This window comes from Eleginops maclovinus, chromosome 9, assembly GCF_036324505.1.
Source record: "Eleginops maclovinus isolate JMC-PN-2008 ecotype Puerto Natales chromosome 9, JC_Emac_rtc_rv5, whole genome shotgun sequence".
Lineage (NCBI taxonomy): Eukaryota > Metazoa > Chordata > Actinopteri > Perciformes > Eleginopidae > Eleginops > Eleginops maclovinus.
In genome coordinates, this window is record NC_086357.1 from 21842464 (window position 1) to 21860555 (window position 18092).

At 40.3% G+C, this 18092-nt stretch overlaps 2 protein-coding genes across 3 annotated transcripts in view; both read left to right on the forward strand.

The window, feature by feature from the left end:
* The first annotated feature begins 886 nt into the window (after positions 1 to 886).
* Positions 887 to 11828, forward strand: bsg (basigin). 2 transcript variants are annotated; one of them, XM_063892116.1, is made up of 9 exons: positions 900 to 1139; positions 5223 to 5573; positions 6982 to 7150; positions 8072 to 8160; positions 8328 to 8452; positions 8623 to 8899; positions 10447 to 10471; positions 10563 to 10635; positions 10758 to 11828. In XM_063892116.1, exons 1-8 carry the CDS (start codon positions 1076 to 1078, stop codon positions 10621 to 10623), a joined length of 1161 nt encoding a protein of 386 aa, XP_063748186.1. In that variant the 5' UTR covers positions 900 to 1075; the 3' UTR covers positions 10624 to 10635; positions 10758 to 11828. The 2 variants fall into 2 exon arrangements, with proteins under 2 accessions (XP_063748187.1, XP_063748186.1); XM_063892117.1 differs by lacking the exon at positions 5223 to 5573 and having other exon boundaries at positions 887 to 1139.
* A 1304-nt stretch (positions 11829 to 13132) lies between these two features.
* hcn2b (hyperpolarization activated cyclic nucleotide-gated potassium channel 2b) overlaps positions 13133 to 18092 on the forward strand; it is a 49167-nt gene continuing 44207 nt past the window's right edge. Inside the window, exons 1-2 of the mRNA XM_063892097.1 lie at positions 13133 to 13947; positions 15362 to 15785. Coding sequence (XP_063748167.1) covers positions 13133 to 13947; positions 15362 to 15785 — 1239 coding nt within the window. The remainder of the gene's footprint in view (positions 13948 to 15361; positions 15786 to 18092) is intronic.

Below are 18092 nucleotides of genomic sequence, written 5' to 3' on the forward strand. Positions count from 1 at the left end.
CTGAGCCTGGTCCAAACCTCCTTATAAGTCCTTTCTTACCAAGTGAACTACCCGGTTGGAGATGAAGCCTCATAATTCAGTTTTTAAATAATGCAGACATTTCCCTACCCCTTTTTTGGCTCTTACGTTCATCAACATCTGAGTGACTTTAATTCAGACACTGTATTGAATTGGTTGCATGTAAGTACTGTAAATATGTGATACAAAATGTGTTTCTCTCTTAAACAGTGACATAATTATTCTGTTTTGACTTTATTACATAATTATTGGAGACATTAACATCCCTCTAACATGTTTTCCCCCTAAAACACATGGAAATTGAACTTTCACCACTTTTTCATTTAATTACATTAGATTGAGCCTATGTTTTTTTTAAATAACAGAAATATGATCATTAAATAGCAATTGTGGAATGTAACTTAATACATCAAGTACAATTTTCAGGTATTTTTACTTCACTTATTTTGGCTTTATGCAACACTTTTACTTTACTACATTTGCATATGCATTTTTAAAAACTTTTTACTCCACTACATTCATTAAGAAAATTGTGTTACTGGCTACTTTGCAGCTAAGGATTTATAAAACTGAATATGAATCAACCAATAAATCATTATGTTTTATTATAGGTTAAAGTACCCAGCAGGGGTGATATGTTACTGGAAAGTGTGTACTTTTTGTAATTTAAGTATATATTTGATGCCAATATATTTGTACACTTACTTGAGAACAATGTTGAATGCAGGGACTTTTACTTCTTACAGAGTATGATTGAAATGTTAAAGTTCTAAGCACTTCTTAAACCGCTGTGAAAAAGGTTTAGAAATCTTGAGGTTTTCTTATTATCCATTCATGGTGGCGACAGAGAGCATGGCCACGCCTCTAAAGTATTACGTCACGGTTACGTGCTGATCAGGGCGTATGCGTGAGGTGCAACTAGAGGACGACATCCACTGAAACATTTCAGCGTCTACATCTCGTTGGAAGTTCAGAAGGAAAAGGAGGAAGAAGATTCAGCCCGTCGAATTAAACATTGGGTATATTCGACGGCTTAGTTCATACTTAGTTATCCACCATGAACTTACTGTGGGCTGTCAGTGCCCTGCTGTTGAGCTGCTGGCAAGCCAATGCTTCCACAGGTAAGAATTGTGTGTCAGCCATGTTGGGAGAAAATGTATCGTTAGATTTTGTCCTTACTGATTAACGCTAAAAACATTCAAACATGGTTAATTCTGTTTCCTTATTAGTCCGCGTTATGACACGTATGTTCTCTGTCGAATATGTTTACGACTATTTCGAAATGTAACCAGCGTTGATAGGAAACAGTCACGTAGCTAGCTGCATTGGGTTAGTGTTATCGCCATGGACACATTTAACGTTAGCCTCAAAATCCTTTCGGACGATTAACCAGGCCGTTTCGTGACAACTGTTACATTTACGTAACGTTGAATTTGTTTTATTTATCTGACTCAGTTTTAAAGAAACGACGTGAGATATTTATCAAATGTTAGCAGTATAAATGTTCACATGACGTTAATTTAAAGCATATGGTATTTCTGTAGTGTTTGCTGTGGTCCACTAAAATGACAGTTGAGTAACGTTGGTAACCGTCAGTAATCATCGTTAACTGTCGTCCTCACGCTCACCCTGAGGGTACAATAGTAATTTTAGTCCTTTAGTAGGTTTCCTCACAGCATTTTAGGAACTGGAGCCTTGCCTTGTAACGCTAGAAGAAGAGCCCCACTGGGCATAGTTGGTCCTGACAAACCGGTTTTCTTTTCGATGAGGCTTTAATATTAGGCCCAATCAACATAATGCGTATCAGCTGTCAGAATACAGTATTTGAAGCTGCCTGTCATTTTCTGTTGCAGTATTTGTACTTCGATAGCAGGGGTGTCCAAAAATGTGTCACTGAGTAAAATATACGAAAAGCTGGGCCACTTACTAGGTTACAGCTTTCCACTAATAGGTTAGAGATGTTGTATTGAGGGTCTTACAATTACCTGCCCCACTCATTTTACGTCATAGGTTGCATTTTAATAACATTACTGTGGAAAGAGCAGGTTTGTATTTATAATATTAAGTCATTTTCTTAGTTACAACAAGCATAATTAATTACTTGTTGGTTGTGTCACGTGACATGGGTGTCAGCATTGGCTATTATGGCAAATGACAGGCATACAGGCTGGCATTTAGAGGTTTGGTTTCAAACTTAAATGCACCTTGGAATTGGGTGTGAGCCATATTCATGGGGATGCTTACTGCTTACTACTTTTGTTAGCTGTGCCTATAGCAATGGTGTTGTTAATTTTATAATAAAGCCAACTTCCAATTGTAACGTTTTCTATGCTAAATCTATAAGAACAACCATCTCAATTGAGCTTGTAAGACTCTAAAAATAACAGTCAACAAATAGAACACTATTTATAAGAAGGGGAGTGATTCAGCTGTTGTAGTGCTTAGGATTTTAATGTCTGTTTTCATGAAATATATGCCTTTTACGTACTTAAATGGAATACTGTTGAAATAGCTTTGTTGCTTTCATAAAGCGCACACTTCATAATACCCAAACTGAGTCATTTTCCTCTGTGTTTCGTCATTTAAAGGCTGTGAAGTGAGATGGGCAAGTACTGACACTATGATACTGTTATGAAACTATTTTCTAGCCAAATTTCCCCCAAAACACAGGTAAGACCATGTTACTTTTATTTTGCAGACAGTTGGTACCAACAACTGGATGGTAATGATTGTGAACCACCAGATGCCCTCATGCCAATCATTGTTTCCTGTTTTGGTAATGACAGACATTCAGAAGAAGATCAGGAGTCAAATTATAGTTCCCTAGAGCTTCAGCTTTTTCTGTAGCATTACCTTGCATCAAAAGTGGGTTGCAAGGCTGGCAGGCAGGTAGTTGAAAAAGGCAGGAAAAGCCTGTTTTTGTCACACATTTTTAGTACTGGGTTTTTAATCCTAGTAAATTGCCCAAAAGTTCCACCATTTTAAGATCCCAGCTGCTCCACCTGCTTCCTGCAGTCGGCACAGTAGCACAGACAGTGCACAGACAGTGACAATTTGTTGTATTTTGGTTGTGGGAGTTGACATACTTCTTATAGTATTGACACATCTCTGTGTTCCACCACAGCTGAATGACCAAAAGGTTTGCTATCAGTGCACTCAGGAAACAGAATGACCTGAAAAATCCAGTCATATCCAAAGGATTTTTGTCGATTGAATGTGACAAGTATTTGCCCCCTCCTCATAAGTTGTTCATTTCCAAACAGTGACCGTGTCCAATTATTTGATAGGCTGAAATGAACACATGAAATGGCCTCTTGACAGGTTGCCTGTTTCCATGGGTGTCAGTTTATTTATTTTTTTCATGTTGCTCCACTGGCATCCATTTTCTTTTGGAACGGGTCCTACATTGTATGAGCAGTGTTTCCCACATGATTCTGTGTGATTTTAGACTGGTTGGACCTCCGCCCAAGTAGGGGGTCCTGGGGAATACTCCCCAAAAGAATGTTTAATACACTTGAAAGTTAAATGCATCTGGTGTTCTTTAACAGCTAAATTAAGAGGTGAGAATCTTATGCTCTTTGGTGGTTACCATTGAGAAGTTACCAAATATTTAGGATTTATCATGAAACTGGCGGGACAAATCCGACAATAGAGGGTTGCTGCAGTCTGGGTTACTAACTTTTCCTGTTCAGCTTTAAAATGTCAATATTCTTTGTCACCCAACTGTGGTGAGGGACCTGCGGATCACATGTTTTAGTCTTTGTGTGTAACCTTTGACTTTTGAATAGGATCAGTAAATTCCTGCTTGAGTTGTTGATTTCGCAACCAACTCTTTCTCTCTCTATTAACGTATGAGCAAGTATCCTTGGCGTTATGATTTACAACACCACCAAGCCTCCATCAAAGGTTACATGATATATGAGAAGAGACCAAGGTTTTTATTGAAAGATCTCTTAAGTGATCCTCGTTAGTTTTGTCTGATTGACTCTATTTTCATTTGTAGTGTTTCTTCATGGTTCACTTCTGCTTTGTATTAATTACAGTTTTTTAGTTGAACAAGCTGGCGGTTCTTCGGCCAAAGGCAATGATATTTTCTTTTTGACCCCCTCCCCCCTGACCACCACTGAGTGGACAAACAAGTCCCCCCTGCCTATTATGAAAGGAGAGATCTACCGTTCCTGGAAGAGAACAAATGTTCAAAGTAAATCCATTAGAAAGGGAGTTTGTGTGTAATGACACTACAAACAATCTAATTCGTGAGCATAACGTCGAGCCATAAAATACGTTGAGTAAATTAATTCCCTGACACAGAGACCCTTACAGACTCTGAGGATTTGAAAGCTTTATCAAACAGACCAGCGTTAGTTTCCTTGTTTGAATCAGTCGGGTGCAGCTTCACGTTGACAGGTAAAAAAAAAAAGTGCTTTAAATGTTAGTCCCTCGTAAATGCACCTACGGTAAATGCTGAATGTTTACATTTGCCTCTCGGTGGAGATAAAAAAAATAGGTGTTAGCATAGTTTCCCCAGCCTAACCACTGTTGGATGTCAACAATGGCAACAATGTTACATGTCCAAGGCTTTCATGGACAATTGTCATGTGATGTGTTTTTCATTTCAACCTCATCTGCCTTTTTCCTTGTTTCCATCCATTCCACATTGCTATGATTTCATGGGAATGCTATGATTTTGATGTTTTGTCTTGTGTTTTTTTATGCTTTATAACTGTCTTTTAGCGATGCCTAGATCAACTTATTCCAAAATTGACATTTATTTTTCAAAAATGGCTAATGCAAGTACTTTTAAAGCCTTTCAAACAACTATGATACTGACATTTTAAATCCCTACTCATTTTAGAATTGTTAAATAATAAAAATATCAGATTGGCTCATCCCTAATTACCTCTTAAGTCACATTTGTTATTTTTGTCTTGTCAGAGTGCCAAGAACTTACATTTTATTTACCCAAATAATTTGTGGAAAATGATGCTCTGATCTTTGTTCTATGTGCTTCCTTTCATATATTCATTTCATTTGTTTTCTATTAACTTTGTCTCTTTTTCTTTCTTTTTCCTTTTTGCTTGTCTTTTTTTCTATCACGGCCTTTTATCACCAATCCATTAAATCACATGGCTTGCTTTAAACCCATCGCCTTTAAACATGACTTCAAATCTCTGTTTGCTGGGCTGACTGTACACGGCGCTCAGCGGGATTTATCAAGTCCCCCCTGTCTCGGATGAAGCTGATCAGTGACAGCGCAGAGCTGCACTGTGAAGTGATTGGGAACCCCATTCCTGAAGTGCAGTGGTGGTTTATTCAGGGCGAAGAGCCCAACGAGACCTTCACCCAGCTCTTTGACGGGGCACATGATGACCGTGTGCTGATTAATGCCACATATATAGCACACGCCACTAGCACCCTTCACATCTCTAGCCTCAACCTCAACGACTCAGGCACGTACGAGTGCCGCGCTTCCAACGATCCTGACCGTAACGATCTCAAGAAGACGCCAAAAATCAAGTGGATCCGCTCGCAGGCAAACATTATTGTGATTGAACGTGAGTGGCAGAGGAAGCATGAGGAGACTCCGGTCAAAGTAGCTTGGCTGTTCTCTCCTCATTAGTGAAGTCCTGGACATTCAGCTCCTGATACACTCCCAAGCTTCCCAGTTCAATACCCTCTCCATCCTGGTAACCCAGTATACTCTCTCCCTCTATTCTCCTCAAAAGCTCCAAGGATGTCCTGTTGTAGTATCCGAGCCCGGTCATGCTGGGCTTTTCCCAAATCCTGTGTTACCTGACACAAAACTGTGTCTTCAATCTGATGCCTTTTTTTCCTTGTTTCAAGCCATAACTACCACAATGATACTTTTTCTCAAATCTAATACTGGTCATAAGGTTGGAAATTTGCAAGTGGCTTATGCAGAAAAGTGTTGCAGGTGAGCCACAATAATGATTGAATCTTTCAAAGACAAACAAAAAAGGGGTGTCAGATTTGTTGATTAGCTTTTCTTCTTCGTAGACATTTATTAAACTAGCCTTTTCCTTGATAGATACTAACATTGGCAGTGCCCCCTTTTGTTTCTGCTTTTAGACCATGCCTGTGGCTTATAGCCTGCTAAACTGTATGCACAGAAGATGGCAACTAATTATAAAAAATAAATTCTCAGTCATGGGCTATCTTTCTGCCTTGTGGTCCAGTATTATTTTTGTCACTTTGAAAGATTGGTTAGGTTCTTCACGATGTTGAAGCAAAACATTTAATTACATTTTTATTATATGTCATCCCACATTTGTTGCTTCTTCTGCATGTATTTAAATACATTTCCCCCATGACCTTGTAGACCACTGTATCTGCTAGATTCCAGTACAACTCCTATTCTCTCCTCTGTACTGCTCCTGGTGGGACAGATCTCCCCATTCAGGGAGCTCTTTCATCTTTCTTGGAAGTTCTGTGTATTTGTGTAGAACCTGTTCTTTTGTCACATTGTGATTTTGGTTTTATTTGTGAGAACAAATTTGTTTTGCTTCTCAAATTTGGTAAGTTGAAGGTTTATTTTCGCTTAACACTCAACAGTTATGTTATCTCATACATCTCGTACAAGATGCCTATTTTTTGGCTGTCATGCGCTATAACGTTTGATTTTTAAATCAGTATTTTCTGTAAAGACAGCTGTTGAGTGTGAATAACAAACAAATAAACTATATCTTGCAAATGATGCACCTAATGCTAATGATACATTGGCAATACGTTCAGTAATGAAGTATACAGGCATAGCCATTCTGCCCTAGAAAGACTATAACTGCACATCAAAGTGCAGATACTACATTTTGGCTCCATTTTTAGATTGGTGTTGTAGTTACTTTATGAAAATCACACAAGTTTAACCTTTTTTTTTAGCGCTGGAATTCAACAATTTCAGAAAAGAGTGATAAGAATATTCTCTGTTCCTGTCTTCATCTTCAGCTCCAAACATCATTACCGAACCCCTTGAGGTCTTTAACCAGACCTCTGCAGTCCTGAGCTGCAACCTGACGGACCCCACCCTCCCCATCAAGGGCTCCCACTGGGTCCACAATGGCAAAGTCATTGAGGATACGAAATCCGTTGATACCACTGCATACACAAAGCTCCGGTAAGTAGCTATATCACCCATAGTGGCCATATGGGCATATTTGCCCTGCAGTTACTATGGCACAATAAAGGAGCCCATCCTCTGGTAGTAATGTACAGTATATGTCCTTTGTCTTTAATCTGGTCATTTTCCACTAACTTGTATTGAAGAATGATTCTTTTTTTTTGCATCACTCACCAGCCCAAAAAAGAATGGAAAACTATTGAACTAAATTTGAACATTAACTAGCCATTTGGTCACTGGACAAAAATGTTAATATATCACCCAGTGAGCCGACGAATCCTACAAATGACGGGCAAGACGCCGGATAGAATCTATCGAATCTAGAAGATATTTAGTACTTGCTCCAGTCTTTTTGCTCTGTTTCTATTGCTGTCTCTTTCTGGCTCTCACGCTACAGTCAGTATCCATCTTCCTCCTCTGTTCTCTCTCTCTCATTTGCACTTTTGCGTGTCTGTTGTCCCTCCCCCCTCACTATTCGCTCTTCCTCCCTGGCTGCCTCCATTAGCAGCAATGCTAGAGGCGCCATTCAGTCATTCAGTGCTCTTGATTATCAGAGAGGTGGACCGTGCAGCTTGGCCTGTAGTCTTGGCAGCGGGGATAAGCGCCCCTAGCAGTGTGCTCACTTGCCATGACCTTAATTCCCCGTTAGAGAGAGCGGGCAGAACTACGGGACAGCAACACCAAACAAAGCGGGTTTGTGATTACCAGGGGAAATTTGAAATATTTGTTGCATGAACAAGCAGCTTTATTTTTAACCCCTGGCCACTCGGCATTAACGGCCTTCTGTTGAGAATGTTTTACTTGGATAAGTGGATAACTATTCGCTGCCACATTTAAAGTGTTTTCAGGAGAATCTCTTCTAAAGTCACCTGTTGGCAAAGAGTAATGGAATCACTCCTTCTGTTTTTCTTTCTGCAGTTTGGAAAAGATCACCCACAGTTCTGCTGGGAAGTATGAATGTGTGTTCCTGACCGAACCAGAGGTGAAGCAGACCATTGAAGTCAAAAGTGAGTTCATTAACTAATTAATATCACAGTTGCATTGTTAGGTTTAATGTCAAATCATTTCTATTTTTACATTGGGGTTACATGTGGGAGCATGGGGAAAAGTATTGGCAGACCACTGCGCTCTCAGATTGCCATTCTAGTTTGATGTGTTTCCCTTCTTGCCGTAGCCCTTCCCCATGTTGCTGCCTACAAGCACTCCGAGCACGGCAATGAGAACGACAAAGGTGTGATGGTGTGTGTGAGCCACAGCTACCCGCTGCCCACCGACTGGACCTGGTCCAAAGAGGGAAATGTAATAATCACGTTATACATTCACAGTACTGAACCTAGAAGACTTAAATGTTGGGATTTCTTTTTATTTTATGTCTTTTGAATACTCGTATTATACATAGAGAGGAAATAAAGTCAAATACCTGTCGTGCAGTTTGCGTTACTAACTTGTTGCTTAAAAATACCCCTCAGCCTATCGCCAACGGTACTAGCAACAAATATGAGATCAAGAGCACCCCCAACAAGACCACCCTGACCATCAATGACCTGAGCATGGAGAACGACATTGGAGACTACACCTGCTCTGGAACCAATGAACTGGGCTTCAACAGTGATAAGATCCACCTGCGTGTGCGCAGTCGCCTGGCTGCTCTGTGGCCCTTCCTCGGCATCGTGGCCGAGGTCATCATCCTGGTGACCATCATCTTCATCTACGAGAAGAGGAGAAAGCCTGATGAGGTCACCGACGGTACGTACGCCATGCTGCCTTCACTCCACTCTATATTACATCAATTCTTAAACATTGATAAGACCGACATTAGCCTTATTCATTTCAATGAGACTACAACAATGAATGCTGTAAAAATACTGCAAACAAATTGGCTAAGAAAATTGCAATCAATGCTTCTCTAATCGTAGGTCCTCTTTAATCTTCTAACTGATGTCTGAAGCCTACACACCACCACCACCAGTGCTTTCCCCTTTAGTCATTGTGCTTTTGTTTTTGGTCTGAAATAATGGCACAGGTTTTGACAGTAGAAAATGACCCATTATCATGAAAAGTGACTGGTAAAAAAGATCCACCAGTAAATGTGTATTCTAAGAGTAGAGACTTTTCCTACTTGTGCTTAACTTCTCTTGATGCGTGACTAAAGGAATTTAAAGAAGCCTCTTAGAAGTCATTCAACTTTCAACAGAACAAAAAGGCATCAAATTGTAGGCCTTGTTTTTTTTGTCCCCATTGGCATTGAGAGACGTTAGGGCAAAGTGTATTCCTCTTTAAGGTGTAGATGTAAAGGCTGAGGTTGCATGTATTTACTATGAACCCCTATTGTCTTTGGTTTTGCTATTATTTGTATTTTCACAATAATGACCAGATGTTAGCTTCCCCATTTTTGTGCAAACGATCTGTGATAGAAACTATTATTTTTATTATTTCCATTTTTACTTCTCTGTTCGCTGCTGATTTTGCATTTTGGTAAGTGGACAAAACTGCATGTCAGACTGAAGTGGTTGAGCTGAGATTACCGCGTGGAAACAAAAAGCTATGGGAGTCTGAATGATCTGCTTTCATAGTCACCACTTCTAAGAGGAATGTGCTCAAAGATTTGGTCACTCTTTCACTGGCCCTGCAATCAGAGCAAGCTTCAAACATTTTCTTTCCACCCGCTATTGACCCTTTTTAAAACCATGTGTTTGAGCCAATGAAAGAGTCAAATGAGACACATAAGCTAGTGTAATGGTTTGACATGAACATGAACACGTTGAGAATTTAGAGGTTTAAGCATTCTGTCTGCATGCCCTCCGCATCTTGTATTTTATGCATGACAAATGATGGGCAACCCTCTCCTCGAGGTCGGTACTTCATTTACATACGTCTCGTTGTCATCGGCCACAGATATGGCGTTACTTTGTCAAAATGTACTCTTGCCCTGGTCCACGCCAGGTTGTGTGTTAGCTCTGTCAGTTTAACTGCTTTGATATTAATACAGTGTTCCTCTTGTGTCTTTTGCTTGTATTGCATGAGCCTCTGTAATGCTAAGGGACAACTCTGGACAATGTACACACATTTTGATTAATGGCAGTATCATTATAGAACCAGTAAAGAGACATGGGGCAGTCCGCTAGGTGACATTTACTAATGTGTATTTATATATTTTTTTTTGTACATTTGCTTCTATAGTCTCTGGGGAGAGGCATGTCTTGCTCACACCAGTAACACATGAAACATGCTTTTGATAACTGACTGACTTGTTTTTGTTTGTGATTCTTCATTAACCGGTTACTGCTGTCCAGATGATGACTCAGGATCTGCTCCTCTGTAAGTACAGTTAGCAACTCCACAACTTGATATTTGTTGTGATTTTGTCTTCATCTATAACTCGTGTTTGCCTTTTTATGTGTTTTTTCAGGAAGAGCAACTCTACTGAAAATCATAAAGACAAGAATGTGAGACAAAGGAATTCTAATTAGAAGCTAAAAGAGGTGCGTTAAAGTTATTACCTAAATTAAAATGAGCATGTACTGCTTCTCTACTTTGTTTATAAAATAAATGTAGACACCTTTTTGTTTTTAAATCTTCATTGTGCAACTTTTTTCTTTCCTAGATGGACATCCAGACGGCAGTCCAGGACTCAGCTGTTGTGGCACATTATACCGTGCACCCTGCAAATTTAAGAACCTTTTTGTTGGGTGTTAATGTTTTAAGAAACTGACTGATTTCCTTTTCTAGATTTCTTCTATATTCTTCTCCACATTGTGCAGCCACAGAACATAGAGTGAAGTAATTTCAGCTTGAGGCCGTTGGGCAAATATTGCATGAGTTTAAATTACCGGTATAGCGAAGTGTGTGTTTGTTGTAAAATCATTAGACGGTTCATGTGATGAATGCCTTTGTGGTTATTTTCTGTCAATGCTGACGCTTCCTACACTGGCCTCACAGTTGTCAATCTGTGCTTTTATATTCTCCAATCTGGAAGACCTTTTCTTTAAAACAGCACAAGCCCTGTAAAGTAGAATTTGAAACTTTTTTGATCCTGATCACTGCCATTTATTATCGCAACAACAAGAGTGCGTTTTAAATCATCCTAAGCAGAGTTTTATACTTTGTCTTTACAACCACTATTTCTCTTTCATCAGTCATTATTCTGATTTGATGTCATAATGTCTTGTTGCCATAAGAAATTACAGTTCTTTTAGTAGGAAATCACTTGTCCTTTTAAAATCGCGCTTTTATTTTAACATATTTTTTAATTTGTAGTTTCTCACCTTTTGTTTTTGTTCTCACATTCATAGTAAAACATATATTCTTAAGGACCAAGTGCAAGAGATGTAACACTTGCTTATGTTGAATGCATCTTGAATACAACACACTCATGTTTGATTTTAAAGTACAGAAGATAAACATTTAATTGGATGTTTTTATTTCTCACTCGATCTGAGATGAGACATTTGTGTGCGATTGTTGGACCGTTGTCTCTGTTACCTTCACTGTGTAGATTATACAGAAGCCATATGTTCCATTTAACCTGATTAGTGTTGTGATTGGATATTGCCATTTCAGAGTTAAACAGATAAAAAAAGCTGACCAGAATTGTGTAAATTGTTGTACAATCCATGTAAATGGAACACCATCTGTTGTACAACTCACACAAGCTGAATAAAGGCATTCAATTTTACGTCCTTGTGTGTTGACTTTCTTTAATCTTGCTCAAATCAAATGTCGACTTCGGTCAAGAAGCACTGTTTAAGGAGAGCCTTATCGTTAGTTGTTATTAGGATTTACTCTCCTGCAAAAAAATGCAATCCTGGTCTTAAGAATGACCTTTTACAATAACAGTTACTGCTATGAAAATGAATTTTGGGGAAGTATGTCATCAGGCCTGAACATGCTTTATGCCTTTTATTCTGGCTATGGTCTGAGAAGGAGAAAAGCTCTCTAGACTGTTTTGTGCCTAAAAAATCTCTCACATCTCTCCCAAAAAAATGGTAATAGTTTTATTATTATTAAACATGGAGAGCACATAACAAGAACCCACTCAAACTATGGGTGTTGAGTGCTCAAATGTGTAAAAGGAAAAATGGTTGAAATGAATTCAACCATGCTTTCATATTGGGTTTACCTTATCTTCGCTACTTTATGAAGGATAGGTATCTTTTAGAAACAGATGTATCTTGGCTAATCAAGTCATTAAGAACGTCTTGTTATTTTTTTAATGACGGACTGTAAAAAACCTTGCGCTTTCTTAGGAAGCTTGATAGTGTGTAAAGCTATCCACCAGGTGGAGCCATTTGACCAGTAATCTTGAACCCTTGACCCTTGCCTGTTAACAAAAAGCAACAGGCAGCTGTAAATACAGCCTCTCTGAGAGGAAAGCCTTCATATGCAATTATTCTGGATCACCTGACCAGTCATTATAAATGATTGGCAGATAGTCTACCTGAGATCAGCTGTGCATGACAACAGATGGAGACCTTGATAGTTTCTTGTGACCTTCGTCTGTCACCTTTGTCCTGCCTATCCATGCTCACATCAGGTGAATGTATGTATTTATTAATAGATTTGTGATTATTAACTGGATAGGAGTTGCCTTTATAATTACGCTGTCAGGTTATTTGGTCCACATAGTTTCTTTAATATTAACTAGGTGTTTACAGCCCAAAGGTGTGGTCTTCTCTATTACACACACACACACACACACACACACACACACACACACACACACACACACACTTTATAACAGCAGCCAGGTTGCAGCCATAGCAACGCCACCGGTGCTCTGTTATCCTAAATGTGTGTGTGTGTGTGTGTGTGTGTGTGTGTGTGTGTGTGTGTGTGTGTGTGTGTGTGTGTGTGTGTGTGTGTGTGTGGAGAGCTCAGGCTGCTGTTGAACTCCACACTCTCCGCCGCCGCCCAGTCTGCCAGGTTCAAGGCACGGGGAGTGTCTGTCCGTCTGTCCCTCTTGTCTTGGTTCCGCCTGTGATGGACGAGGCGGAGGACGGCGAGGAGGAGCCCAAATTCCAGCAGCCCAGACCTCCTCAGGTATCCAGTTTGGATCATGGGAGCAGTGGAGGGACTAAGATGAAGAAATTTACGCCAGGAGGCGGAGCCGCGTCCACTGCGCGGAAAAACTCCAACAACAACGAGCAGTGGCTCCTGCAAGAGGACGAGGACTCCGGACCTGTAAGTGCCAGTGGCAGCACCACCTCTGCTCTGCTGTGCCGGAGGGATGCTGCTGCAGGGAACGCACTCCTAGAGGCAACCGTGACAGGAGAAGGAGCCTTCGTTATGATATGCAACAAAAACGGAGACTGTAGAAGGGACCCGGCCAGTTCAGGGAGCCTCTCCTCTCTCATCTCAAGGCAGGAGAGGAAAACGGATGGAGTAGCGCCAGCTGAAGACGGGAAGGGGCAGTTTGCAAGTATGGACGGCTCCATCACTTCAGTGGGGTCCCTGACACAGGGGCCGGTCGCGGAGGTCAAGACCGCAGCGATGGAGAAGAAGGACTCCAGAGTTTCCTTCTCCAACGCCCCAACTAGTAAAGGACAAACTCCAAGCCAGCATTCGAGAAATTCAGTCACATTTTCCAAAGCTGAGGATGGCTCTCAGATAGTTCCGGATGATGGAGACATCAGGGGGAATCAGACTTACATGCAGCGGCAGTTCAGCTCCATGCTTCAGCCCGGAGTTAACAAATTCTCCCTGCGCATGTTTGGCAGCCAGAAGGCAGTGGAGAAGGAACAAGAGCGCGTAAAATCAGCTGGTAATTGGATTATCCACCCATACAGCGACTTCAGGTATGGGTCAAATTGAGTTAGATTCATAAACACATACTTTTATATTGAATGGTGTGAATTGAAGATAAAGAAACCTGTTTGACTTTTAAAAAACTCTCCGGTTGTCCACCTTCTCTACCTTTATGTGAAACAAGAGACATCATATTATGGAATAGTAATTTTATTCAGGTATTCATAGCTTCTTCTTTGGGATTAAAGTGTCCTCCATATGTATCCCTATGTTTCTATTTTACTTTTAAAATATTATCTTTGAAAACCTAATACTAGAGAGGGATAGGATCTGATCCATGAAAAACACTGTGTATAAAAAGAAAATATTAGGGCAACTAAAATATGTCAAGCAATTATAACAAGCACATTTCCTCAAAAAGGCTTTGTTTAATGAGTTTCCTATTAAAGATGAACTTAGTGTGAAGTCTGAGAAGTTACATCATTGAGTTTGAATGCTTTTTAACAACGTATTTTAGCACCAAGGACAGCTCCTTCAATTATCCCTCTATCATAAGTATGAAAAGCAGCAATCTGAAGATAACGCCAACTTTTTGAGCTCTTAACACGCTGTGACTCAGGATTTTATTAAAACGTTTTATAATTTAATGTTGGTTAGTGGGTTTTTTGAGGACTGATGTCAGTGAACATTCATGACTCAGCAACACTATTCAGTCAGCTCCTGACTCAGGCTCCCACTAACATCCAGAAGATAATCTTTTCACTATAGATGAATCTGCTAGTTATGTGCTTGATTTAATGTTTGATGTTTTCATGTCATACAATATTTATTATAAAAAATCAGTTTCTTGAAGCTCAATGTGTCGTCTTCATATTTGTCTGAGCCAGCATTTCAAAGATATTTAGTTAAAGATCACATAACACAAACATTCACAGCAAAACTCACATTGAAAATACTGGAAGAAGTATTTTACATTTAGAAGAAAGGCTTAGAAGATAGACTGATTGGAAAAATAGTTGTTGGCCGATCTACGTAGTGTCTCAGCTCTTAACTGAAAGGCATCACTCTTATAATGCAGCTCTTAACTACAGGTCGATCGATTTAGTATGACTAAGCGGTTTGGAGGGGTTGTTTTGGACTGAATGTAAACAACTATATATCAGAAATGGAACATTAGTGCTGGAATAACTGCTGACGCATCCTCCATCAGGAGCTTTACTGATATGGGTGTCTGTGTCTTTTGTTCTCTGTGTTGGGATAAAGTGCACCCGGCTTATCTTTCGTGTTCTATTCCTGTCCCTCTGCTTGTCCTTGGCCTGACCTTGTCTTGAGTCAGATGGCATAGGTTACCTCAGTAGGAGAATATACATTGCACCCAGGCATTTCAATACAAGATCATCCATCTGTCACTTTTTTTCTCCTCTAAATCTCAGTCTTCTTCTCCCCACTGCCCTACCCTGTCAGGTTCTACTGGGACTTCACTATGCTGTTGTTCATGGTGGGCAATCTGATCATCATCCCGGTGGGCATCACCTTCTTCAAGGACGAGACCACGGCTCCCTGGATCATCTTCAACGTGGTTTCCGACACCTTCTTCCTCATTGACCTGGTGCTGAATTTCAGGACCGGCATCGTGTTCGAGGACAACACCGAGATAATCCTCGACCCCAACAAGATCAAGAAGAAGTACCTGAAGAGCTGGTTTGTGGTGGACTTTGTCTCGTCCATACCTGTGGATTATATCTTCCTCATCGTGGAGAGAGGGATGGACTCGGAGGTGTACAAGACGGCCCGGGCGCTGCGCATTGTCCGCTTCACCAAAATCCTCAGTCTGCTGCGGCTGCTGAGGCTGTCCAGACTCATCCGGTACATCCACCAATGGGAGGAGGTAAGCTTGGATTCAACGTTTATCGTCCAACCAAAGGGTTTGTTTGTTCCTCTGACCACGCATGGACAAAACTGTTAGGTTGGACAATACATCTTGATGATTTTATTATACACTGGGCATAAAGGCCTACAACACATGCTGCTAATGAGTATTATCATGTGATTGGAACAAATACACATGGGAAAAATACACCACTTTTGGAGATGTTCTGCTGTATATAGTATCAAAGGTAGTTGTAATGCTAATCTATTCCATCTTTACAGCTGTGTCTGTCTGTTACCAGATTGATATTGGGTAATATTTGGGGGGGTAATACATCAAATTCTTTAAACCTTTCAGCAATGTCAATATAGGAGAGCAGCAAACATTTTCTTACATTAAGCAATAAAAGATATGAATAGAAAATTGTATTCCTGTTCCTTTTTGGTTCAAAGGTACCAGATATAAAACAATATAACGGCCAAGCAATATACCAGCCGATATTAGCAAAATCCCTGAAATATTGGACGTTGCCACAGGAGCTATCATCTGCCTCATGGGTAATAGGTTCCTACCTGAGATTTGTTTACGATGAATCCAAGTGAATTTTGGGGTCTATCAAAATAAGTTGTATCAACTCCATTCCTGCCCTTGATCAAAGCCACCCCTGCTGTATTACTGATCACTGATGTTTCAGTGAAGAAGTAAGCTTCAGTTTAGTTATAATGACAGAGTATTCCCCCATCACTTTGATTTGTGTTTGCTCATAAAAAGACAGTCTGACTGTGCTCCATTTAATAATACAATATTGGACTCCAGGGCAATAGTTTGTGAGTATACAAATAATTATGTTTGTACGTCAGAACAATCCTCCCTATAATTACTTCCTGACACACAAAAACAGATAGGTTACCTTGTTGTAAAGCAATAAGCCGGATAGCTGAATAATAGCTCATTATATCCCAGTGTAGCGATGTAGTTAAGAATTCATGAAATATTAAAACATGCCTATCAGTGGGAAAGTGAAGAGGGATTTTCCGAGGAATGAACACAACCATGGGAGACACTAATTGCCTTTTTATTTGTTCTCATAACAACAGATACATTTTTTCCATTTCAATAATTGTTTTAATACAACATTGAGACTATACAAGCTTTCTCATCTCATTAAATTTCAGGAAATGCATTGCCATCCATTGTATACCTATACAAACTACATAAACAAAATCATCCCTGGCCTTCTATGTGACTGAGGATCCCTATTTGGACTAACCAAGCATCCCTGAATAGGATTGTGTGCTCCCTCGCGCTGAAAATAACCACTGCTCTTCTGATTACAGAGTGGTAATTTGAGCTCCAGGAGAACCCTGATTACTGACTCAAACACTCACAACTGAGCACTGATTTTTCTTCGACTCAGCCCTGTCCTGATCTGCTTATTCTGGCCGGGCTCTGCTCTGCTCGGCTCGATACGAACGTGGCTGGCTGTGATTCCCCTCAACTCAGCTCGGCTCAGCTAAGGGTTTCCTCCAAGATCATCTGTAATAATTTCAGTGTTTAGCTCAGCTGTGGGTCAACCGAGTCTCCAACTGTGCTCATAATTGAAAAAGAACGAGCATGTAGTGTACAGTAGACTCGATGTTTGAATAGACTGTTGTGTGTGCTTGTTGTACAGCCAACAGAGAAGCAGAGATAAGCGTTGTCTGGAAGTAACCAGAGCAATTTCCCGACACAGGAAGCTGATATCAAAGCTCTCCACTTGAGTTGGGCAATAATGCTGAATAGCTGGAAGCAGGTGTGTATGCATGAGAGCAGAGATTGGTAGTGGGAGTTCTGATCATCAGATTCAATATTTTTCTCTAAAGGTCATCATTTGAATCTCCAGGATCACCGTGTGTTTGACGATGTGCAGCAGACAGGAGTAGACAGTACCTTATCTGTGTTGCCCAGACTGTGAGTAGTGGTCACAGTAATGTGCTCTGACCCAGATTGCGGTCTGACAGTGACACATGGCCAGGTGCTGTTCGGGTGTCGGGGGGGACATTAGTCCTGGAGCCTCATTAATCATAATGGGAATGCTTCCTAATCACAGGGCAAGGCCTCGCAGTGTGTTCCCTCTCCAAATTAGCTAAGAAGATTGTCCATTATGCACGGAAAAAAGTTGAGAAAAAAGCGTCTGTTTTGTCTGCACTTTACAAGAGGGAGAAGAAACGTAAACAACTCAAAATATGTTTGATTTATTTTGGAATAATGATGTATCATCATTTACCAAGAAGAGACGACACCTTGATGCTGAATATATGGAGATATTTTAGGAGTTTATTGTTA